This window comes from Macrotis lagotis, chromosome 3 (assembly GCF_037893015.1).
Source record: "Macrotis lagotis isolate mMagLag1 chromosome 3, bilby.v1.9.chrom.fasta, whole genome shotgun sequence".
NCBI lineage: Eukaryota > Metazoa > Chordata > Mammalia > Peramelemorphia > Peramelidae > Macrotis > Macrotis lagotis.
This window is the reverse complement of record NC_133660.1, coordinates 69,156,249-69,180,086: the sequence shown is the minus strand read 5'-3', so window position 1 is coordinate 69,180,086 and position 23,838 is coordinate 69,156,249. Positions and strand designations below refer to the sequence as shown.

At 37.0% G+C, this 23,838-nt stretch overlaps 1 protein-coding gene across 2 annotated transcripts in view; it reads left to right on the top strand.

Moving 5' to 3' along the window:
- Positions 1-23,838, top strand: part of SNX25 (sorting nexin 25) — a 264,009-nt gene that overhangs the window by 228,715 nt on the left and 11,456 nt on the right. For both annotated transcript variants that reach the window (XM_074228855.1, XM_074228856.1), the window contains exons 15-16: positions 2,020-2,137; positions 9,491-9,557. In XM_074228855.1, coding sequence (XP_074084956.1) covers positions 2,020-2,137; positions 9,491-9,557 — 185 coding nt within the window. The remainder of the gene's footprint in view (positions 1-2,019; positions 2,138-9,490; positions 9,558-23,838) is intronic.

Sequence of the window (23,838 nt, the reverse complement as noted above, 5' to 3'; positions counted from 1 at the left end):
TAGCCACATATGATAGATATAACTCTGAGCAAGTCATTCAACCTCTGTCTGCCTTGGCTTTCTCATCTGTGGGTAATAATAGCACCAACCTCCCAGAGTTGTTATAAAGATCAAATAAGATAATAATTTGATAAGTACTGGAGGAATCTTAAATTACCGTACAAATGCTAGCTGTTGTTATAATTATTATCATTATTTTGAGAAGAGACTAGAGTCAGGAATACCAAGTACTAATTACTTGGTTAACTAGTTACTAAGTTTGATTCTTCATTAAATGACTTCCTTGTATTTAATGAAGTACTTTACATCCCTTCCACTATCCTCCAGCTCTTACTATAGTAGATGACATATGGCATCTCATCTGAAGTTGTCCTCCTTTCCCCCTTCCCTTTCTACCATCAGGCTAGATTGAATCTGTTTCAGCAGAAAGCTCTGGAAGTGCGAAGCAGTTCTCACACATTAATTTTATGATCTCAGAGAATTTGCTATGTATGGCAATAGGAAGTTTACACATATGTATTCAGACCTATATGCAGAAAGCAGCCCTTCTGCCTATAAATGAACATTGCCTCTACTGCTGGGAAAGCTTGAGTCATGGCATAAAAAACAATGAAGTTAATTTGAAAACACTTTGTATCAAGTTGAAAAACAGTGAATTCAAAATCAATTAAATTTTCAAAAATCTTATGGTACTTTTAACCTCAACAATATGAAAGTAATTTTTAATTCCACTGACTTAATAACTCCTCAAAAGGACTTTTTAAATTACCTTAATTATTTTGATCCTTTAATCAAATTTTTTTTAAAAAATCATAATAAAAGCTAGCATTATATAGTTTTATCTCAATTGACCCTTACAGCAACTGGGTGGTAGATGCTATAATTATCTCCATTGTATATAGATGAGGATTTTGAAGCAGACAGAGGTTAAATAATTTGACCTAGGTCACACAGCTGGGGCAGCTTTTTGGTATGATGGATAGAATACTGGACCTGAAGCAAAGACATCTTATCTTCCTGAGCTCAAATCTGGCCTCAGACACTTCTTTGCTGTGTGACCCTAGACAAGTCACTCAAGGTCACCTTGAGTGGAAATGGAAATGGAAAACCACTTAAGTCTTTTTGCCAAAAAAAAAAAAATAGCAAAATGAAAAAAAACCAAATGGGGTTGTAATGAGTTGGACATGACTATAACAACTGAACAATGACAATATGCCTCAAGTAGGTGTCTGAGGCTAGATTTATATTTAGAGCTTTATGACTCCAGGTAATGCTCTATCCTATCTACCTGGCTACCCTTTTACAAATTAGGAAGGATCAGAATAATTAAGGTAATTTAAAAGTCTTTCAAGGGCAGCTAGGTGACTCAGTGGATAGAGCATGGACCTTGGAATCAGGAGGACCTAAGTTCATATCTGGCCTCAAATATTTAATAATTACCTAGCTGTGTGACCTTGGGCAAGTCACTCAATCCCCTTGCCTTAAATAAATAAAAAAAAGGTTTTCTGTGGAGTCATCCTCCAATGTCCATATTCCTCCTGATAAGCCTTGTTAAACTTAGCCAAGTTGGTCCTCAGCTCCAAATGCTGTTGTTCTATCCATCCCTGAAAACTTTACAAGTTTGTAGTATCCCTCAGAGCTTGCCTTTTTCTGATCTAGCCTTTGGAAATCGAGGTTTGGCCTTGAGTTCTCATACACTATGTCAGTGGAAGATGTCCAGAGTTGAGCTGGTTCCATCTCCTCACTTTACAGAAGAGAAATTTAAAGCCCAGAGACATGAAGGAATTTGTCCAGTGTCAGAATGGTCATGAGAAGCAAAACTGGAACTCAAATCCAGGTCTTCCAACACTAACTCCAGCTTCTTTTCCCATTATGCTACTTCATCTCTACTTTAGTGGAAGCTACAGAATAAAATATGGGCAAACAGTAAGGAATTCAAAATGAAGGAAGCCACATAGATTTATTTAATTCCATCTGTGAGTGGGTAATTGTTTATCTGTGATCTTACTATATCCCCAGGAGGAGGCAGAAGAAGATAGTGACCTGTCAGACTATGGTGATGATGTAGATGGGAAGAAGGATGCTTTGGCAGAGCCGTGTTTCATGCTGATCGGGGAGATTTTTGAGCTTCGAGGAAGTAAGCCTCTTGCTTGATATATAGTAGATCTTGGTAGTTGAGATAATTTTAAAATAAAAAAATTTAAAAGTTTATTGATTCTTGGTGAAACTAGTTGATTTTTTTGCTTCAAGAAGCTCTGATTTCCTTAGAACCTTATCCTGAATAACAGAAACAGGAGTAGAGAATTTCTTTCTGGCTAATAAGAATATTAATAATATACAACATAGTATACAGATACAAATAAAATTTATTTTTAAGCTAATTTAAAGGTTTCTAGGGTTGTTGTGTCTAAAGGTGATACTTTATTGAGTACTTATATTTTTTATTCTTACTTTGTGAAATGACCAAGTCACTGAAGTCCTGTTCTGGTGCTCCATTGTGAGATGAGAGTGACCTTGAGCCTTCATACCCTTTATCAATGGAACCTAAATTCTAGGAGGTCCTACTAAGATGGAAAAAAAACTTTGTATTCTCAGTGGTTATGAACAGTTCCTGTCATATAATAGGTGTTTATTGACTGGCTGACTGTTTGATGACCTATTGATAAAATAGGGAGATGTATGCTCAGGAAAAGAATTCACCCCAGTGATGGAGGAGAACCAGCACAGAATGCAGGTCAAAGGGAGATTTTCTATGGCTTCTCAGATGTCGATGCCATTGTGTTGTTTACATTAAACCTAAAGAAAGACATTACAGAGTGTCCAGGAAGAGATCCATAATCACTCAATTGAAGATTGACCCAATCATACATACAGGAGACACCAAATGGATGAAGAATGTCAGATGTTAACCTTTTAAAGACTGTCCAGCAATTTGTACATCTAGGATGGACAATAGGAGTTAAGGCCAGAGTTGAAAAGGAGTTGGTGAAAGAGCTGGATTCTTTTTTTAGGAAATTCCAACTTGTTTCCTGTCCCTAAATAATTGGCTTCATCAGTAACAGGAAAGGTACATCATTTCCATACAGACACCTTAATGGTCTTACTATGTAGCAATGAGAACTGGAGTATCACTTACCCAGCATCACCCAGAGGGCAGAGGAAAAGACAGAAGGAGATTAGATCTTAACATATTACCAAAGAGGAGCTTTTAAGAACAATAGAAGTATTGAAAAACAAGGAGTCATCAAGACATTGTATGGCAGAAAGGGAAGATGGGCTCCACACATTAAGAATGACAAGAGCCAGAGAGGTGTCTGAAGGGCATCATGGTGACCTCACAGTATGGGGAGAAAATAAAGAAGACCTCTGGAATGTTGGATGGACTTGGATGAGAGTCACAGGGTCTGAGCAGGTGTGGATGGCTTGAGATATACATCATTGAAGGGAACTCTGGAATCAATGAGGTCACAGATTCATTTGAATAACTTCAGAATTTACAAAGTTCTTTTATCATGATAGTCTTGGAGGTAAGTTGCAAAGTTATTAGTGTCTGCATATTATAGATGAGAAAATGGAAGATCAAAGAAGTGAAATCATATTAATAATAACTAGTATTTATATAGCTCTTTAAAGTTGACACAGTACTTCACAAATATCTCATTTAATCCTCACAACAATCCTGGAAGCAGGTTTTATATTTATCCCCATTTTACAGATGAGGAAGCTGATACAGGCAGAGGTAAAGTGTCATCATGCCCAGGGTCACACAGTTAGTAAGTATCTAGGGTGAAATTTGAACTCATCTCCTTTATCTCCAAGCCTAACTTTCTGTTGCCTATGCCACCTGGAAATTTCTTACCCATGGTCATTTACCTTTATCCAAGGATGTTGGTGAGGTAAGAGAATTAAACAGAATAGATATTTGCCTCCATATGTTTCAGTTTGCTGATCACAGAGTTGTAATTTGTTAAATAGTACCAGAACTAAATGAAATAGATAATGTTCCAGGGCAGCTAGTTGGTGCAGTGGATAGAACACTGACCCTGGAGTCAGGAGGACTCAGACACTTTATATTTAACTTTGTGACCTTGAGCAAGTCACTTAACTCCATTGCCTTGCAAAAATAAAAAAAAATGTAGAAATAAAGAAACAGTTAATGTTTCCCTTCTGCTTTTTATGCTTAATCAAAGTCTAGTCCAAGGAAATCTGGCTCATTGCTTCACTAATCCTCTGTAACTTCGGTTTTTGTTTTGTTTTTCTCACTTTGTTTTTAAAGTCAGGAAAGATGATAATGTCTTTTATTGAGATTAGAGAAGATTAAGTGATTTTGCCTCAGTCAAACAATAAACACCAATAAATTGGTGTTCAATAGAACACCATCTTTCCATGGATATACTTGGATATCTGCTTCTGACATTTCAGGAGAAAATAAATAGAATTCTCATCCAAAGTATTTCATTAATGTTTTGTCTTAGCTGCAGCCACCACTTTCTTAAGGCAGCTAAGGTCTGGGGCCAGTGGGGAGGGGAGGAAGGAAGGAGCAGGGAGATATTTTTTATGCTCCATATTGAAGAAAGTAGAAGGAAGGGTTGAGCAAGCAAAGTCAGGGACTCTCACTTTTGTCTTTTTATCCCCACTGTTTCTTATGTAGCTAATCCTCAATAGATGCTTGTTGATGGACTGATTTTTTAGATCAGAAGAAGGGGTTGGCATAACTGTTTTCTTTGAAGATAATCACACCTGTTAAACACTATTCATTGAATGCAAATTTCCTTACCTTCAAAGAATCTCTCTTTTCCCCCCTCTTACCTGTGCCTTGCCCAGGGAAATTGTTAATTATCCCTGACAGACGTATTTCTCTCATGGTCCCATTTTTTGTTTTTTGTTTTTGTCAATTTAGTCGTATCCAACTCCTTGTGCCCACATTTTACACATTTGGGGTTTTCTTGGCAGAGATACTGAAATAATTTGCCATTTCCCTCTACAGTTTATTTTACAGATAAGGAAACTGAGGCAAAGAGGGTTAAATGTTTTGCCTAGGGTAACAAAGCTAGTAAGAATCTGAGGCTGGATTTTAAACTCAGATCCTCCTGACTCAAGTCAGCCTTCTATCCTCTGCACCACCCAGCTGCCTCCATATATCCCCATGCCATTCATCCCCGGATGAGCAGATCTCTATAATGCCAACCTGTTTCTGAATTCTAGTCAGTTTCCTGGCATTTTTTTGCAAGGTAAATGGGGTTAAGTGGCTTGCCCAAGGCCACACAGCTAGGTACTTATTAAGTGTCTGAGGCCGGATTTGAACTCAGGTACTCCTGACTCCAGGGCCAGTGATCTATCCACTGCGCCACCTAGCTAGCTGCCCCTACCAGGCATTTTTTGAAGAACAGACTTGTCTGGGAGACTGGACCTTTATAGAAAAAATTATTTTTAGTGTTTTTTAAATGTTATAATTTCTCACCTTTCACTCCACTCCTAGGATAAAATCTTCATGAATCCACTGCACTGCAGAATTGAAAGTGAATTCAGAAGCCTCTAAGAGTATAAGATTTGTAGCCAGAAGAAACTTAATTATCAAGTTAGATTTGGAAGATGAAAACCCAGAAAGGTCAACTGCCCAAAGACACCTAAGTAGCAGAGCCAGGATTCAAATTCATGGGATCATAAGAGTTAAAATCGAAGATATCTGAAAGGGGACATAGAAATCATTTAATTCAACTGCTTCATTTTACTCTTTAGGAAATTAAGACTCAGTAAAACTAAATAATTTGCTCTGTCACACAACTATAATAGCAGATATTTTAGCCTTAGTTCTCTTGACTGTAAATTCTTCACTCTTTTCAGTGTATATTTGAGAAGATCAAATTACCATTTCTTTGAGTTTCTATTATATAATTGATTTTATGGCTACCTGCTAAAGAGGGAACAAATGTTTTACAACCTCAGGAAAGTTTTTAAAAACATGGACTGGGGGCAGCTAGGTGGCGTAGTGGATAAGGCACCAGCCTTGAAGTCAGGAGTACCTGGGTTCAAATCCGGGCTCAGACACTTAATAATTACCTAGCTGTGTGGCCTTGGGAAAGCCACTTAACCCCATTTGCCTTGCAAAATCCTAAAAAATAAACAACAAAAAAAAACATATGGACTGGGGGCAGCTAGGTGGCTCAGTGTATAGAGCACCGGCCCTGGAGTCATGAGTACCTGAGTTCAAATCCAGCCTCAAACACTTAATGATTACCTAGTTGTATGGCCTTGGGCAAGCCACTTAACCCCATTGCCTTGAGAAAAACCTAAAAAAAAAAACAAACAAGCATATGGCCTGATTAAAAAAAACCCCCATCATTGGACACATTGGTAAGGATAGTTGGATCACTTATCATTAACTCTTCCTCAGTGATCTATTATTAATAATAATTTATCTATTTATTAGATAAGGGAATCCAAGTATCAGATAAGCAGATTGGTGTCATAAGGGATACTGTATAGTAGATATGAAGACTTGGGACACAGAAAGCCCTTGTCTCTCAATGGAGAGGCAACCTAAGACCAAATATTATCAAACATAATTCTTATTTGAACAGAGAATCTTTTTGTAGCATTTGAGACAAGTTGTTATCCAGCTTCCAAATTTAAGAATTCCAATGCAAGAAAATCTAATTCTTTTTAAAAAAAAAAGTTTTTTTATTAATGAAAATCTGTATTCTCTCCTCCTTACTCCACCTTTTTAATTTTTTTTTCTTTTTGCAAGGCAATGGGGTTAAGTGACTTGCCTAAGGTCACACAGTTAAGTAGTTTTTAAGTATCTGAGGCTGGATTTGAACTCAGGACTTCCTGATTCTAAGGCTGTGTTCTATCCATTGCTCTACCTAGCTACCCCTCTACCTTCTTTTAAAAAGAAAAGAACAACCCCTATTTTTTTAAGTTGTTTTTTTTTTGCAAGGCAGTGGGGTTAAGTGACTTGAACAAGGCCACACAGATAGGTAATTATTAAGTGTCTGAGGCTGGATTTGAACTCAGGAACTCCTGACTACAGGGCCATTGCTCTATCCACTGTGCCACCTAGCCACACCAAAAACCCCCATTTCAAGTGTGTATGGTCAAGCAAAATAAATTTCCCATTTTGATCATGTCCAAAAATTTGTGTTTCAAATCTGCTCTTGACTCCATCATCCATCTTATCAGGGTAGCTTATTTCATCATAAGTCATCTGGAATCATAGATAGTCATTAAAATGATAAGTACTTGTATATCTTTCGAAGTTGAAACCCATTTCCTCTCAAGGATTTTGCCTGTGGCTCTGGGATAGTGGAATCTCAGGGAAATATATCCTTCCTATATTCAAAGATCACATGAACACATACAGACACACATATACCATTTGGCAGGCCTTTTCTCAATGTAAGGAAAACTAGGACTGGCTAGGGGGCATGTGGACATTATGAGGTTTGTGCAATACTCTGGTTTTATAGTAGTCCAGCAGAAGGTGTCATTTGACCTTGATTTGTGAAAGCCAGAGCTGCTTTTCATTTGAGTTTTTGAACTTTATGAAGTAAAACACATATATAGAAAATGTGTGATTTCATTTAGGGCTTCTATAGTTGTGGACACTTGGTTTTGCCATTTTTTTTCTAGCTTCACTATGAAAATTGGAACAGAAGCACGTAGTCCTTTTCTTGCCCAAGCTATAATGAGAGCTGGATGGTCAACCCATATTTATGCTTTACTTATGAAAAGATAGAAGTGGAGTGGAGTTAACTGTTAAATTTAAATTGCTACTTACACCCAACTGGGGAACACAACAGAGTCTACTGAATGAGACCCCTTAACTGCTAAATAAAGTTTGAACCTAACCATCTACTGAGAAAGAACCAAGGGGGTAAAGACTGGCTCTTGTTTGAACTATGATATACAATTGGTTAGATAATCATCAATCATGATATGCCTTGGTCAGAGCCTGCAAATTTTACAGTGAATTGAACCCAGAATTGAAATGAAATAAGGGGGTGAGATTGGCTTTAGGAAATTGCAAAGATGATTTCGGACTTCTCTGTGAAAGAAATGCCAGTTCTGTTGTGAAAGGTTTCTTTAATTCACTAGCCAGAGGTAATTCCCTCATTTGACTTCACCACTCATATTCACATTACAACCTTTAATACAGGGTTGTATAAGTTATACACTACCTACACATATATGATTGTTTTTTGTCTTTCGTTTTTGAAGAGGACCAATGACATCATAGGATTCTGTCTTGACTTGTTTAAGGATTGGATTTAAGTGAAGCAGAGTTGCACAAAGTCATCAATCTTGCTCTTTCTTCCTAGTTTCATCAAAGGTCAATGGCAAGACAAAAGTCACAATGATTGGTGATAAGCCAGGGATGTAGGGGATATCTGATGAAACTCTTAGTACTCCACAGCACCTACTTTAACCACTTTCATGGCTATTGGAACAAATTGTTCTCATCTTCCCATTACATGGGGGGGAATATCTTATTTATAGTATGTGTATAGTAGATATATACAGTGGTTTGATATGTATTTGCATATGTGTGTGTGTGTGTGTGTGTGTGTATCCATATACACATTTTTGAGAGAGAGGGACAGCGTGTGCCAGACAAATCAGACTTTTACTATCACCTTGATTGCCATAAACTCTCAAATTCTGATGGAGATACCTAAAATCCTGAACCCAAGAATCTTAGGAATGTTGATGCATTCAGCCTGGGCATCATCCTGGGAAGTCATCCCCATGGAGATACAGCAAATGCTGGAGACATAGCTATGAAGACCCAGAAGGAAAGCCCTTGATACTAACAGATGTTTTAACATTAGAAACTCATATGATTCTATCAGTGGAAATGACATTTAAAAAGAGATATTGCTTGTTCATTGTGCCCCAAAGACCTTGTGACTTTTCCATCTGACTTGTAGCTGGAACTTTCCATTTCTGTTGTCTCCTCATTAGAATGTGAGCTCCTTGAGGGTAGAGATTGTCTATATTTTCTATATCAGTCCTCAGTGCTTTTTATATAGTAAACATATAATGATTTATTTATACATATACATATACACATGAATAAATATCACATCAAGTAGAATGGGCAAAGAGAGAGACTTGGAAAGTGATTAATATTTTTTTCTGTAGTAACATTCAACAAATATCAAGAATCTGTGTAGATATTTTAAAATGTATAAGGTTTAAATAGGCACAGGCCCTGTCCTCATGGAACTTACAGTAAAATGTGCACAGAGGCAGGTATGTAATTCATAATTCCATAGACAGGAAAAGACTATGAGGTGCTGTAAAAATTGAAGCATTTATTCATTGACCTGCTTTGCTTTATTTGATGCTGGAATGACTAGGATATATTGAGCTAAGAGGGAAAACAGAACAGATCAGGAATCTGAAACCCTGAACCTATATTGTTATAGGAGATACATGAATGTGATGCTGTCCTGTGATGATGCTCTTATTCTGATTTTTCTTCCAGTGTTTAAGTGGGTGAGAAGGACACTAATTGCACTAGTCCAAGTCACTTTTGGGAGAACAATCAACAAGTGAGTAGCAATTACTTTAATATGGATATGAAATTTCTGACATCAGCATGGTTCCGTGAAAAGGCACTGACTATGGAATTGGAGGACATAGATTCAAAGCCTTCTGGCTGCCTGTGTGATCCTGGGCAAGTCCCTTAAACCCTCCATTTCCTCATCAGTGAAAATCAGGAGTTAGATATGAGAGTCTCTGAGATCTCTTCTAGCTCTAAATCCAAGTTCTTATTCCATGCCTCCACTGGCCCCTTAACTTAGGTGGGATAATCCTATTTGGCCTCAGACACAAATAGAATGTGAGACCTTAGGAAAGATCTTAGAAATCACTAGTCCTATCTTGTATACAACAGTTTCAGCAAGTAGCTATCCTATCTTTACTTGAATACCTCCCCTGAAAGGAACTCATTTCCCCCCAAGAAAGCCCATTCTGCTTTTGAACAAGCTCTGAATGTTAGGAAATTTTTCTTTAAATTAAGCCAAAATTTGCCTCTCTGTGACTTCTACCCTTGAAAGCACTTCAGGTTCTTTTAAGACTGCCATCATTATCTCTACTGTCATTTTTCTCTAAGCCAAGCATTCCCAGTTCTTTAACCCATCTTCATGTGCAATGATTTAAGGTTCCCTTGTCATCATAGTTGCTTGTTCCAACTTGTGTGTACCAGGGTTATATTTCTGAAAATACTGGACCCAGATATCATCACAGAGCAATGTGATTCATTTTCTAGAGAAGGTACCCAGAAGAAGTAATAACTGAGGTCATTCACTTACATTTAGTGATTTCATCATTTCTCTGACCTTTGTGCTAACCAATGGTCTCCTTTTATAGTAGGAAGAACAGCCTACTTCCTCCCCTCATGCATGTTAGACTTTTTTCTTTAAACAGTAATAGAATGTTGCTCAAGACTTGGTTAGTCAGAAGACTCAAGGCTCAGATTGTTGACATCACTTGTTTTCTGTGTATAAAGCATCCATGAAGGGCACCAGTGGAGACCTAACTCTTGACAGATAGTTCCCAGCAGAATCAATGAGAGACATTCTCAGTATATAGCCATTTTTGAATATCCTTCTTCTTGGATGACTAAGTAAAATTCTTTTCATTAGCTATTGAATGACCTTCAAGTATCTCAGTCTGTTTCAGTACCTAATCTAAATGACCCAAGGGAACACCTTGACTTTTTCAGTTAATTGCAGTGGTAAAACTAGGATTCACATCCATAGGAGAATTTCCTTTTATTCTGCCCCTGCAAGTTACTTGCTTATCCTCTTAGTGATCAGAAATCATGAAAGGTCAAATTAACCCAGCTGCCAAGGTCAGAGGGCTTTCTTTGAAGAGGTTCTCTTCAGTCATAGTATGTAAGTTGGTATCATTGTTCTACCTCATACTTTGAGATACTTAATCTATATACCCCAAGCTTCAGATTTGGAATGAATGGAATGGAAATTCAAGATTTGCTTTGTTTTCTCTATGCTATATATATTCTGCACATAGCCCTGAGGTGACATGATTTGTCAAGTATTAAGGGGGAAAAGGGGGAAAAGGGAGGAAAAGAGGAACTTACAGAAGGAAGTGAAGGAAGAAGGGATGAAGAGCTTTCTCTTTGGGGAAAGAAAGGGGAGAGAGTTAGGTGAAAGGTGCAAATACATTTAAGTAAGTGGTATTCAGAAACAAAATACTGGGGAATAGGGATAAGGTGGAAAAAGGGGAAAAATACAAATGGAGGGAAGATAACATGGATGGCAATAAAGAGTAATTATAATTTTGAATGTGAGTGGGATGAACTCTCTCATAAAATGTAAGCAGATAGTGGATTAAAAACCAGAATCCTACAATATGCTTCTAACAAGAAATGCATTTGAAGCAGAGAGATACATACAGAGTAAAGGTAAAAGGCTAGAACAGAATATATTACACTTCAGCTGAAGTGAAAAAGGAGATAGTAATCCTTATCTCAAACAAAGCAGCTGCAAACATAGATCTCACTAAAAGAAAAAAGAAAGGAAACTATAGCCTCCTAAAAGGTACCATAGATAATGAAGCAATTTCAATACTAAGTATGTATGCACCAAGTGGTATAGAATCCAGATTCTTAGAGGAGAAGCTGATTGAGGAAGTCATAAACAGCAAAACTTTACTGGTGGGAGACCTCAACCTCCCTCTCTCAGAATTAGTTAAACCTAAGCATAAAATAAACAAGAGAGACATTAAGGAGGTAAATAAAATGTTAGAAAACTTAGACCTCTGAAGAAAACTGAATGGGGATAGAAAGGAATATACCTTTTTTTTTTCCTGGACATGGCACTTACACAAAAATTGACCATATACTAGAGCATTAAAAACCTCATAATCAAATGCAGAAAGGCAGAAATTTTGAATACATCCTTTTCTGACCATGATGCAATAAAAATCACTTACAGTAATGGGCCATGGAGAGATAAACCTAAAATTAATTGGAAACTAAATAACCTCATTTTAAAGAATGAGTGGATCAAAAGGCAAATTATAGAATTAGTGATTTCATCCAAGAGAATGACAATAATGAGATACTATATCAAAACTTAAAGAAAACAGTCAAAGGAGTCATTAGGGGATATATTATATCTAAATGCTTACATGAAAAAAATAGAGAAAGAGGAAATCATTGAACTGAACATGCAACTATTAGAGAAAGAACAAATTAAAAATCCCCAATTAAATACCAAATTAGAAATTCTAAAAATTAAAGGAGAAATTAATAAAATTGAAAGCAAGAAAACTATTAAAATAACTTAAGAACTATTTTGCCCAACTGTATGTATAAGTTTGATAATCTAAGTGAAATAGATGAATATTTACAAAAATATAAATTACCCATATTAAAGGAAGAAGAAATGAAATAGTGAAATAATCCTATCTCAGAAACAGAGATTCAACAAGCTGTAGATGAACTCCCTATGGAAAAATCTCCAGGGCCAGATGGATAAGTGAATTCTATGAAACATTCAAGGAACAGGTGATACCAATTCCATATAAACTATTTGGAAAAATAGGTGAAGACGGAACTCTGCCTAATTCCTTCTATGAGACTAATATGGTGCTGATACCTAAACCACTAAGAGTCAAACTAGAGAAAGAAAATTATAGACCAATTTTCCTAATGAATATATGGATGCAAAAATCTTTTAAAAAAAATATAGCAAGTTATCACTAGGATAATATACTGTGACCAAGCAGGATTTATTCTAGGAATTCAGAATTGGTTCAATGTTAGGAAAACTGTTAGGCTATACTAACAGAAATCATATGATTACCTTAATAGATGTTGAAAAAGCCTTTGACAAAATCCTGCACCCATTCCTGCTTAAAACACTAGAGAGCATAGGAATAAATGGATTGTTCCTTAGAATGATTAGCAGTATACATCTTAAACCATCAGCAAGCATTATATGCAACAGGGAGAAGCTAGAGGCATTCCCAATAGGATCAGGATGAAACAAGGATGCCCATTATCACCAGTACTATTCAATATTGTGTTAGAGATGTTAACTTCAGCAATAAGAGAAGAAAAAGAAGTTGAAGGAATTAAAATTAGGAAGGAAGAAACAAAACTCTCTGCAGATGACATGATTTTATATCTAGAGAATCCTAAAACATCACCTAAAATCTACTTGGAAACAATTAGCAATTTTAGCAGAGTCGCAGGATATAAAATAAATTCACATAAATCTTAAGCATTTCTATATATTACCAACAAGATATAGCAGCAAGAGTTACAAAGAGAAATCCCATTTAATATAACATCAGACAACATAAAATACTTGGGAGTCTACATGCGAAGGCAGACTCAGAAACTCTATGAAAAGAACTATAAAACACCTTTCACACAAATAAAATCAGATTTAAATAACTGGGCATAACTGCTCATGGATAGGCCGAGCTAATGTAATAAAAAACGACAATTCTACCTAAATTAAACTACTTATTTGGGGCCTTACCAATCAAACTCCCAAAAAATTACTTCAATGAGCTAGAAAAAATTTGTTACTAAATTCATATGAAGAAACAAAAAGTCAAGTATATCAAAGGATTTAATGAAAAAAAGTGCAAAAGAAGGTGGCTTAGTCTTATCAGATCTAAAATTATATTATAGAGCATCAGTCATCAAAACTATTTGGTATTGCTAAGAAACAGAGTGGTGGATCAGTGGAATAGATTAGGTGCAAAAGAGACAGCAGGAAATGATTATAGTAATCTGTTGTTTGATAAACCCAGAGGCCAGCTTCTGGGATAAGAACTCTTATCTTCCATAAAAACTGTTCGGGAAATTAGAAATTAGTATGGCAGAAACTTGGATTAGACCAACATCTCACACCCTATACCAAGATAAGATCGAAATCAGTATGGATTTAGATATAAAAGACAATATTATAAGAAAGCTAGGAGATCAAGGAATAGTTTGCCTGTCAGATCTATGGAAAGGGAAGCAGTTTATGACCAAGGAAGAGATGGAGAACATCATTAAAAACAAACTAGATAATTTTGATTACATTAAATTAAAAAGCTTTTGCGCAAACAAAACCCACTGTAACCAAGATCAAGAGAAATAAATTGGGAAACAGTTTTCACAATGATAATTTCTGACAAAGGACTTATTGCTAAAATATATAAACAACTGAGTCAAATTTATAAAAAAAAAATCCATTCCCCAATTGACAAATGGTCAAAGGATATCCAAAGGCAGTTTACAGATGAGGAAATCAAAGCCATCCATAGTCATATGAAAAAGTGTTCTAAATCATTACTGTTTAGAGAAATTCAAATTAAAGCATCTCTGAGGTACTACCTCACCCCTTTCAGAATGGCTAATATGACCAGAAAGGACAATGATTAATGTTGGAAGGGCTGTAGGAAATCTAGCACACTAATATATTGTTGGTGGAACTGTGAACTCATCTAATCTTTCTGGAGAGCACTGGAATTATGTACAAAGTGCAATAAAAATGTGTATACCCTTTGGTCCAGCAACACACTACTATGCCTCTACTCTGAAGAGATCATGTAGAAGGGTAAAAACATCACTTGTACAAAAATATTCACAGCAGCTCTGTTTGGCAAAGAATTGGAAATCAAATGAGTGTTCATCAATTGGGGAATGACTGAACAAATTATTCTATATGTGTGTTATGGAACAATATTGTCCTATTAGAAACCATGAGAGATGGGAATTCAGTGAAGACTGTAAAGACTAGCATCAACTGATGTTGGGCGAGAGGAGTAGATCCAGAAGAACATAATATACCATAACAGCAACATGGGGATGATGATCAACCTTAGTAGACTTGCTCATTTCATTAATGCAATGATCAGGGATAATTTTAGAGTATCTGCGATGGAGAATACTGTCTGTATCCAGAGCAAGAACTGTGGAGTTTAAATAAAGACCAAAGTCTTACCTTCAACTTAAAAAAAGTATCTTATATGCTACTTAATTGTGCTATTTCTAATAGTTTATTTTCTCCCCCAACACATTCACTTTTGATCAATGTATAGCATGGAAACAACGTAAAGATTATCAGGCTACCTTCTCCGGGAGGGTGGGGAGAGGGAAAGGAGGATAGGAGGAAAAGTATAAAATTCAAAACCTTTCAAAAATGATAAGTAGAAACTACTATTGTATATAATTGGAAAACAAAATATAAAAAAAGAAACTATGGGGGCAGCTAGGTGGCGCAGTGGATAAAGCACCGGCCCTGGAGTCAGGAATACCTGGGTTCAAATCCCATCTCAGACACTTAATAATTACCTAGCTTTGTGGCCTTGGGCAAACCACTTAACCCCATTGCCTTGCAAAAAAAAACCTAAAAAAAAAAGAAACTATGAGAACAGCTAAAAACCACTTTTCACACAAATAAAATCAGCTCTAAATAACTGGGCAAATATCAACTGCTTATGAATAGACCAAGCTTATATAATGAAAATGACAATTCTACCTAAATTAAGCTATTTATTTAATGTCGTACCAATCAGACTTCCAAACAATTATGTGAGTGAGCTAGAAAAAATTGTAAGTAAATTTATATGGAGAAACAAAAAGTCAAGAATATCAATGGAAAAAATACAAAAGAAGGTGACTTAGCCTTACCAGATCTAAAATTATATTATAAATCATCAGTAACCAAAACTATCTGGCACTGGCTAAGTAATAGAGTAGAGGATCAGAGGAATAGATTCATTGTAATAGTAGGAAAGATTATAGTATTCTACTCTTTGATAAACCCAAAGAGCCCAGCTTCTAGGTAAGAACTCTTCGATAAAAACTGCTGGAAAAACTGGAACATAATATGGCAGAAATTTGGATTAGACCAACATCTCACACCTTATTCCAAGATAAGATCATAATGGATGCAGGATTTAGACATAAAAGACAATATTATAAGCAAATTAAGAGTACAAAGAATAGTTTACCTGTCAGATTTATGGAAAGTGGTGCAGTTTATGACCAACAAAAAGATAGAGAACATTTTAAAATACAAATTGGATAATTTTGGTTATATTAAATTAAAAGGCTTTTGCACCAAAAAACCCACTGTTACCAAGATCAAAAGAAATGTGGTAAACTGGGGGAAAATTTTTACAACTAATGTTTCTGACAAAGGATTCATTTCTAAAATATATAGAGAACCGAGTCAAATATATAAGGGGAAAAAAGCCATTCCCTAATTGACAAATGGTCAAAGAATATGCAAAGACAATTTACAGATGAGGAAATCAAAGCAGTCTATACTCATATGAAAAATTTCTCTAAAAGATTACTGATTAGAAAAATGCAAATTAAAGCATCTCTGAGGTACCACCTTAGTCCTCTCAGATGGGTCAATATGACCAGAAAGGACCATGATCAATGTTAGAGATGTGGGAAATCTGGAACACTAATGCATTGTTGGTGGAGCTGTGAACTCAGCCATCCTTTCTGGAGAGCAATTTGGAATTACACCCAAAAGGCAATAAAAATGTGCCTACCCTTTGATCCAGCAATACTGCTACTGGGTCTGTACCCTGAAGAGATCATGAAAAAGGGTAAAAACATCACTTGTACAAAAAAAAATTCATAGCAGCTCTGTTTGTGGTGGCAAAGAATTGGAAATCAAGGGGATGTCCATCAATTGGGGAATGGCTGAACAAACTGGTATACGTATGTGACGGAATATTATTGTTCTGTTAGAAACAGGAGGGATGGGATTTCAGAGAAGTTTGGACAAATTTGCATGAATTGATGTTGAGTGAGATAAGCAGAACCCAAAGAACATTTTACCCCCTAACAACAACATGGGGTTGATGATCATCAACCTTAATGGATTTGTTTATTCCATCAGTATAATAATCAGGGACAATTTTTAGGGGATCCATGATTGAGAATAATACCATTTGTATCCAGAGAAGGATATATGGAGTTTAAAAGAAGACCAAGGATTATTATCTTCAATTTTTAAAAAGTTGTCTTATGTATTAAATATTTTGCTATCTCTTAATATTTTTTTTCCTTAAGGATATGTTTTTTCTATCAACACATTCAATTTTGATATATACATATTATGGAAATAAATGTAAAAATTACCAGATTGCTTTCTGTTGGGGGGAGGAAAATGAGGGAAGGGGGGGAAAATTGTAAAATTCAAAACCTTGCAAAAAATTGATTGGTAGAAACTGCTATTGTATATAATTGGAAAACAAAATATTTATATAAAAAAAAGAAAAATTTAGTGTTAGGTTTATGTCAGATAAAAGATTTGTCCACCTCTCTGGAAGCACTCTATTGCTTTCTGCATTTCAGTCTGCTAGGGCAAACCATGTTCTTTCATTTACTGACATTTAGGCCTCGGGAAGCAGTTTCTTTTTCGGAGTCTTTTGGAAGTTGCTGATTTCTCTTCTCATTTTAACTTTAGTTAATGACAAAAACATACCTAGTTCAAACACCAATGATATACATTCTTAGAGCACTATCAGATTTACAGAGTGCTTTACTCCCAGTAAGCAATCTCATAAAATGGGTAGTGTGAGAAGGGGGTGTAATATTCTCTTTGTTTTCCAGATGAAAAAAATGAATTTAAAGTTTAAATGATTCATCTGGGTTCACATGACTAGGTAGTGTAATAGCTAGTTCTCTCAGTCCTTGTGATGCTAAAACCAGTGATTTTTTTCATATTTCTATAATTTATCCAACTAAAATTTATTTAATTAAATAATGAATCCATTTTCTCATTGTTTTTGGCCTTGATAACAATCTCCCTTATATATTGGATCTATTTCTGAGTTCTCCTGTTCCATTGGCCTTTTTTTCTGTATTTCCCATATCAAATTTTATAATTATTGTATAATACCTTCTGAAGCCAGGGAGGCCTTTGACTATGCTAAATTTTTGCTAATTGCTTCTGTTGTTATTTGTTGACTTCCAACTTTATTGTTTATATTGGTGATGTTCCCTGCTATTTTCTCCTTGATCACTTTAAGTCAATTGTTATTCTTGCTTCAGCTACTCTTGTGATATTTTAACTGCTGTGCATGTAACTCTTTTCTTCTCATATTCTAATTTTTTATGAATCTAAGCATACCACAGAGGCATAAATGGACAAAAATGTTCATAGCTAAGCCTACATATAGCATTAATGTTCACAGACTGGTTTACATCCCTTATATTGGTAAAACTTCACGACAATCACCTGAGATTTTTATTTTATTTATTTTTTATTTTAACATTTTTTATTAGTTTTCCAGCTATATACAATAATAATGTGTACCCATCATTTTTTGCAAGGCTCTGAATTCTATAATTTCCCCCCCACAGAAGGCTATCTGACAGTCTCTACATTGTTTCCATGCCATACATTGATGTTAATTGAATGTTATAAGAGTAAACATAAGAATAAACATAAACCCCTCCCCCCACCAAGAAGATGAGAAACCTCAAGAATAGAGAGAGGAAAAAAAAATTGTACTTCGGTCTGTGTTCAGATTTCAATGGCTCTGCCTCTGGGGTGAGTTGTTCTCATTATCATAAGTCCACCAGAGAAATTGCTTCAATATTTTTCCCTCAGTTGCTATTACTAGCTGTACCTCCACTCTCATTTATTCTATTCTCTCTCTCCTTTTCATCCTGGCCCTGTCCAAAAGTGTGTTGCATCTGAGTACCCTCTCCCTCCATCTTCCCTCTCTTCTATCACCTATTCCCCCCCTCCCTCCCCCCCCATTCCCCCTCATCCCATCCCTTTCCTCCCATCCTTCTCCGGGGCAAGATAGATTTCCTCACCCTATTGTGTATGTCATTTCCTCCCTGAGCCATTTCCAATGAGAATGAAGGCTCACTCATTCCCCCTTGCCTTCCCCCCCCTCCACTCCATTGAAATAGCTGTTTCTTGACTCTTAAGTGAAATCTTTCAGCTTCTTCTTCATCTCCTTTTCCTTCCTCCCAGTACTTTCCCCCATCGCCCATTGACTCCATCCCTTTACCACATCATACCACTATATTCCACTCCTTCTTGTGTCCTCTCTATAAATGCTCCTTCTAACATCTCTTATAAATGAGAAAGTTCATATGAGTTATCAATATCTTCTTCCTGTGCAGGTATACAAACATTGCAACATCATCAAGTTCCTCATAGTCCTTCTCTTCCACTCCCTCTATTGTTCACCAGAGTCCTGTACTTGGAGATCAAACTTTTTGTTCAGCTCTGGTCATCTCAATAAGAAAGTCTGAAAGACCCTGGTTTCATTGAAAGTCCATTTTTCCCCCTGAAAGAGGATGTTCAGTTTTGCTGGGTAGTTGATTTGTGGTTGTAAACCCAAATCTTTTGCCTTCTGGAATATCATATTCCAATCCCTTCAAGCCCTTAATGTAGATGCTGCCAGATCCTATATAATCTTGACTATGGAACCTCGATAGTTGAATTGTTTATATCTGGCAGCTTTTAGAATTTCCTCTTTGATTTAGGAGTTTTGGAATTTGTCCGTAATATTCCTGGAAGTTTTTCCTTGGGATCTCTTTCACCAGGTGACCAGTGAATTCTCTCAATTTCTATTTTACCCTCAGCTTCTAGGATCTCAGGGCAATTTTGCTGTATTATTTCTTGAAAAATGAAGTCTAGGCTCTTCTCTTGGTCGTGGCTTTCAGATAGCCCAATAATTTTAAAATTATTTCTTCCGGATCTGTTATCGAGGTCTGTTGTTTTTCCAATGAGATATTTCACATTTTCTTCTAATTTTTTGGCTTTTTTTAAACAGTTTTATTTCTTCCTGCTTTCTTGCAAAGTCATCAGCTTCTCTTAGTTCTGTTTTGCATTTGAAGGAGTTATTTTCTTCAGATAACTTTTTTATCTCCTTTTCTAGCTGGCCAATTCTGCTTTTTAAGTTATTCTTCTCCTCATTTGCCTTTTGTTTTGCTTTTTCCATTATGCCTAAGCTGGTTTTTATTTTATTTTTTATTTTTTTAGGATTTTGCAAGGCAAATGGGGTTAAGTGGCTTGGCCAAGGCCACACAGCTAGGTGTCTGAGGCCGGATTTGAACTCAGGTACTCCTGACTCCAGGGCCAGTGCTCTATCCACTGTGCCCCCTAGCCTCCCCCTAAACTGGTTTTTAGCATATTATTTTCTTCAATATTTTTTTGTATATCTTTCACCAAGCTTTTGATTTGGTTTTCATATTTTTTCTGCATTGCTCTCATTTCTCCTCCCAATTTTTCCTCCATCTCCCTTAATTGCATTTCAAAGTCTTTTTTGAGCTCATCCATAGTCTGAGCCCATTTTCTATTTTTCTTGGAGGTTTTGGATACAGAAGCTTCGATTTTGTCATCATCTGAGTATGTGTTTTGATCTTCCATGGGACTAAAGTAATTCTCTATGGTCAGATTCTTCTTTTTCTGTTGTTTACTCATTTCCTCAGCCCAAGACTAATTTGCAGTACTTCTAAGGCTTTGGAGTTGTTTGTTTTTAGGACAGCCCACTGGGACCTTTATTCCTCCAAGGTCTTATGCTCTCTAGCCTGTGCTTTGATATGTAGATGGACCAGTATTTCTCTCTGCCCTGGGGCTATAAGGAGAAATCCAGCTTGGTTATTTAGTATGGAAGCCCAAACTGCAATATCTGAGTATAGGCAAACAGCAGAATTCTACCCCAGGGAGAGCAGAGAAATCTCTGCACTTCCCTTACTGTCTCTGGGGGTGCAGGCTGCTTTCTCCCAATTCTTGCTGCAGATTCTATGGCCAGTGCTCCTCACTCCACTCTTACCCAAGTGCAGCAGAGTTCTCTCTGCCCCTTCAAGCTGTTGCCAGTGATCTCTGGGCTTGGCTGGGCAGCATTTTTTTTCCAACCCCTGGTGGAACACGTCTTTCCTGTGGAATTTTTAGGTTATCTTGGACTGGGAAAATGTATCACTCAGCCTTTCTGTGGGTTCTGCCCCCTAGATTTTGGCTAGAGCCATCCTTTGCTTGTTTTGGGGGGGGGGGGGTTGGGGGGTCAGAGTTTTTGGAAAATGCTGCCTTCACACTGCCATCTTGGCTCTGCCCCCCTGAGATTTTTACTACAGAAAAATTCATAGCAGCTCTATGGTGGCAAAGAATTGGAAATTGAGAGGATGTCCATCATTTGGGGAATGACTGAACAAATTGTAGTATATGTTTGTGATGGAACATGATTGTTCTATTAGAAACCAGGAGGAATGGGATTTCAGAGAAGTTTGGACAAATTTGCATGAATTGATGCTGAGTGGGATAAAGCAGAACCTGAAGGACATGATCAACCTCATTATCCTCATTTTATAAATGGTGAGGATAACTGTCTTGCTTATCACCTCACAGGGAGTAAGTCTCAGAGATGAAATTTAAACTTGGATCTCTCCTTCCACTAGATCATAAATTTCTAAATGAGTGAAATGTGAAGCCATAGATGTCTGTAGGTCATATATCTGATAGCAATTTGATTTAAGGTTAGAGAATAGGTATCATCCAGATGCTTTTATTTCATCAAGATGGCTGAGGACTGTTGAAGATTTGGGTGCCCCATCTTTGTGCTTTGCTCTGTTGCCATTAGAGAAATAGGTGAGAGGGGAGCAAATTCTTCCTGGACCTCCCACCATGTAAGCCACTCCAATTCTACTAGTCAAGTTGAACTAATAGCTTCCTACAGGTTTTGTCTAAATGGGATGTCATATTAAAAGGAATAAAAAAAATGCTTTGATGACAGCATTTGATGAAGGCCTCTTAGCAAAATTTAAGTTGTTTAAATTGACATTTTCTAATTAATTTGTACAGTGTATGTGAATGATCCAAGAAGGGAAGGCGGGGAGGGTATAAGTTTTTCACAGTACTTTTGAATTGTTTGTGCAGGGTTTTGTTTTAGTCTTATTTTTATTTAAACACATCTTTATTTGGTGGGGGGGATCTCTTTCAGGGAGTGATTGGTGAATACCCTCAATTTCTATTTTACCCTCTGCTTCTCGGATCTTTGGGGAAATTTTGCTGTATTATTTCTTGAAAAATGAAGTCCATGCTCTTTTCCTGGTCATGACTTTCAGATAGCCCAATAAGTTTTAAATTATTTCTTCTGGGTCTGTTTTCAATGTTAGTTGTTTTTCCAATGAGATAATTTCACATTTTCTTCTAATTTTTGGTTTTTTGGAATAGTTTTATTTCTTCCTGAGTTCTTGCAAACTTTGGGTTTTTGGGGGGGACTTCCAAGGCTTTGGGTTTTTTGGGGGGACACCCCCCCCGGGACTTTAATTCCTCCAAGATCTTATGAGAGACTGACTGCTTTCTTGCCTGTGCTTTGGTATGTGGATGACCACAGGCTTTCCCCTCTGTCCTGGAGCTATAAGGAGGGTCCCTGCTCCTCAATGGTAGTAAGCCCAAACTGAAAGAACTTTAGTTTCATTTTGCATTTGAAGGAGTTATTTTCTTCAGAGAGTTTTTTTATCTCCTTTTCCAGCTGACCAATTCTTCTTTTTAAGGCATTCTTCTCCTCATTTGCCTTTTGGGTTGCTTTTTCCATTTGGTCTAAACTGGTTTTTAACATATTATTTTCTTCAGTATTTTTTGGTACTTCTTTCAGCAAGCTGTTGATTTGATTTTTGTGAATTATCTGCATCATTCTCATTTCTCCTCCCAATTTTTCCTCTACCTCCATTAATTGCTTTTCAAAGTCTTTTTTGAGCTCATCCATAGCTTGAGCCCATTTTCTATTTCTCTTGGAGGTTTTGAATACAGAAGCTTCGATTTTTTCATCTTCTGAATCTTCCATGGGACCAAAGTAATTTTCTATAGTCAGTTTTCTCTTTTTCTTTTATTTGTTCATATCCTCAGCCTATGACTGATTTACTGCATTTCCAAGGCTTTGGGGGGTTTTGGGGACACACTCCTGGGACTTTAATTCCTCCAAGATCTTATGAGAGACTCTGAATGCTTTCTTGCCTGTGCTTTGGTATGTGGATGACCACAGGCTTTCCCCTCTGTCCTGGAGCTGTGAGGAGGGTCCCTGCTCCTCTATGTTAGTATGGAAGCCCAAACTACAACCTGGATCTGAGTGTGGGCAAACAGCAGAATCCTGCCCCAGGTTGAGCAGAGGAACCTTTGCAGTCTCCCTCAACCCCCTTACCATCTGTAGACTACACTCTGGAGGTGCGGGTCCGGCTACAAGTTCTCTCCACAGGGCTGCTCTGAGGCTAGCACTTATTCTAGACTAACTCTGGTGTTGCAGAGTTCTTTCACCACCCCTTCATGCTGTTCCCATTGATCCTGGGGTCAGGAGATCTGAAACCTCCCCCTCTGCTATGGACCCAGGTGCCCCCAGGGATCTAGTCACAGCTACCTGTGACTGTGGCTGGGGCTGCGGCTGTACTTCCAGTGGCTTTTTCCAAACCCCAGTCCTGGTGAAAAAGACCTTTCCTGCGGAACTTGTAAGTTGTTTTGGCCTGGGAGATTGTATCACTCAGTCTTTCTGTGGGTTCTGTCCCTTTAAATTTCGACCAGAGTCATAATTCTACGACTTTTGGAGTTTTGGGGGGAACGAGTTTCTGGGAATTCTTGCCTTCATCCCACCATCATGGCTCTGCTTCAGTACATCTTTATTTTAAAACAATAGGTGAATAGATAAATCTTGGCTTTTGTGGAGAAGAAAAGACAGGAGATGTGGGTTTTTATCCTGACTCTCCCTAATTCATATGTGAGTCCACAGTTCCAGTCTTTTCCAGGGATTTGGAGTCATTACACTCTCCACATATAGGTATATATTGTTTAAGCATGGTGCCCTATATCAAGGATCAAATGA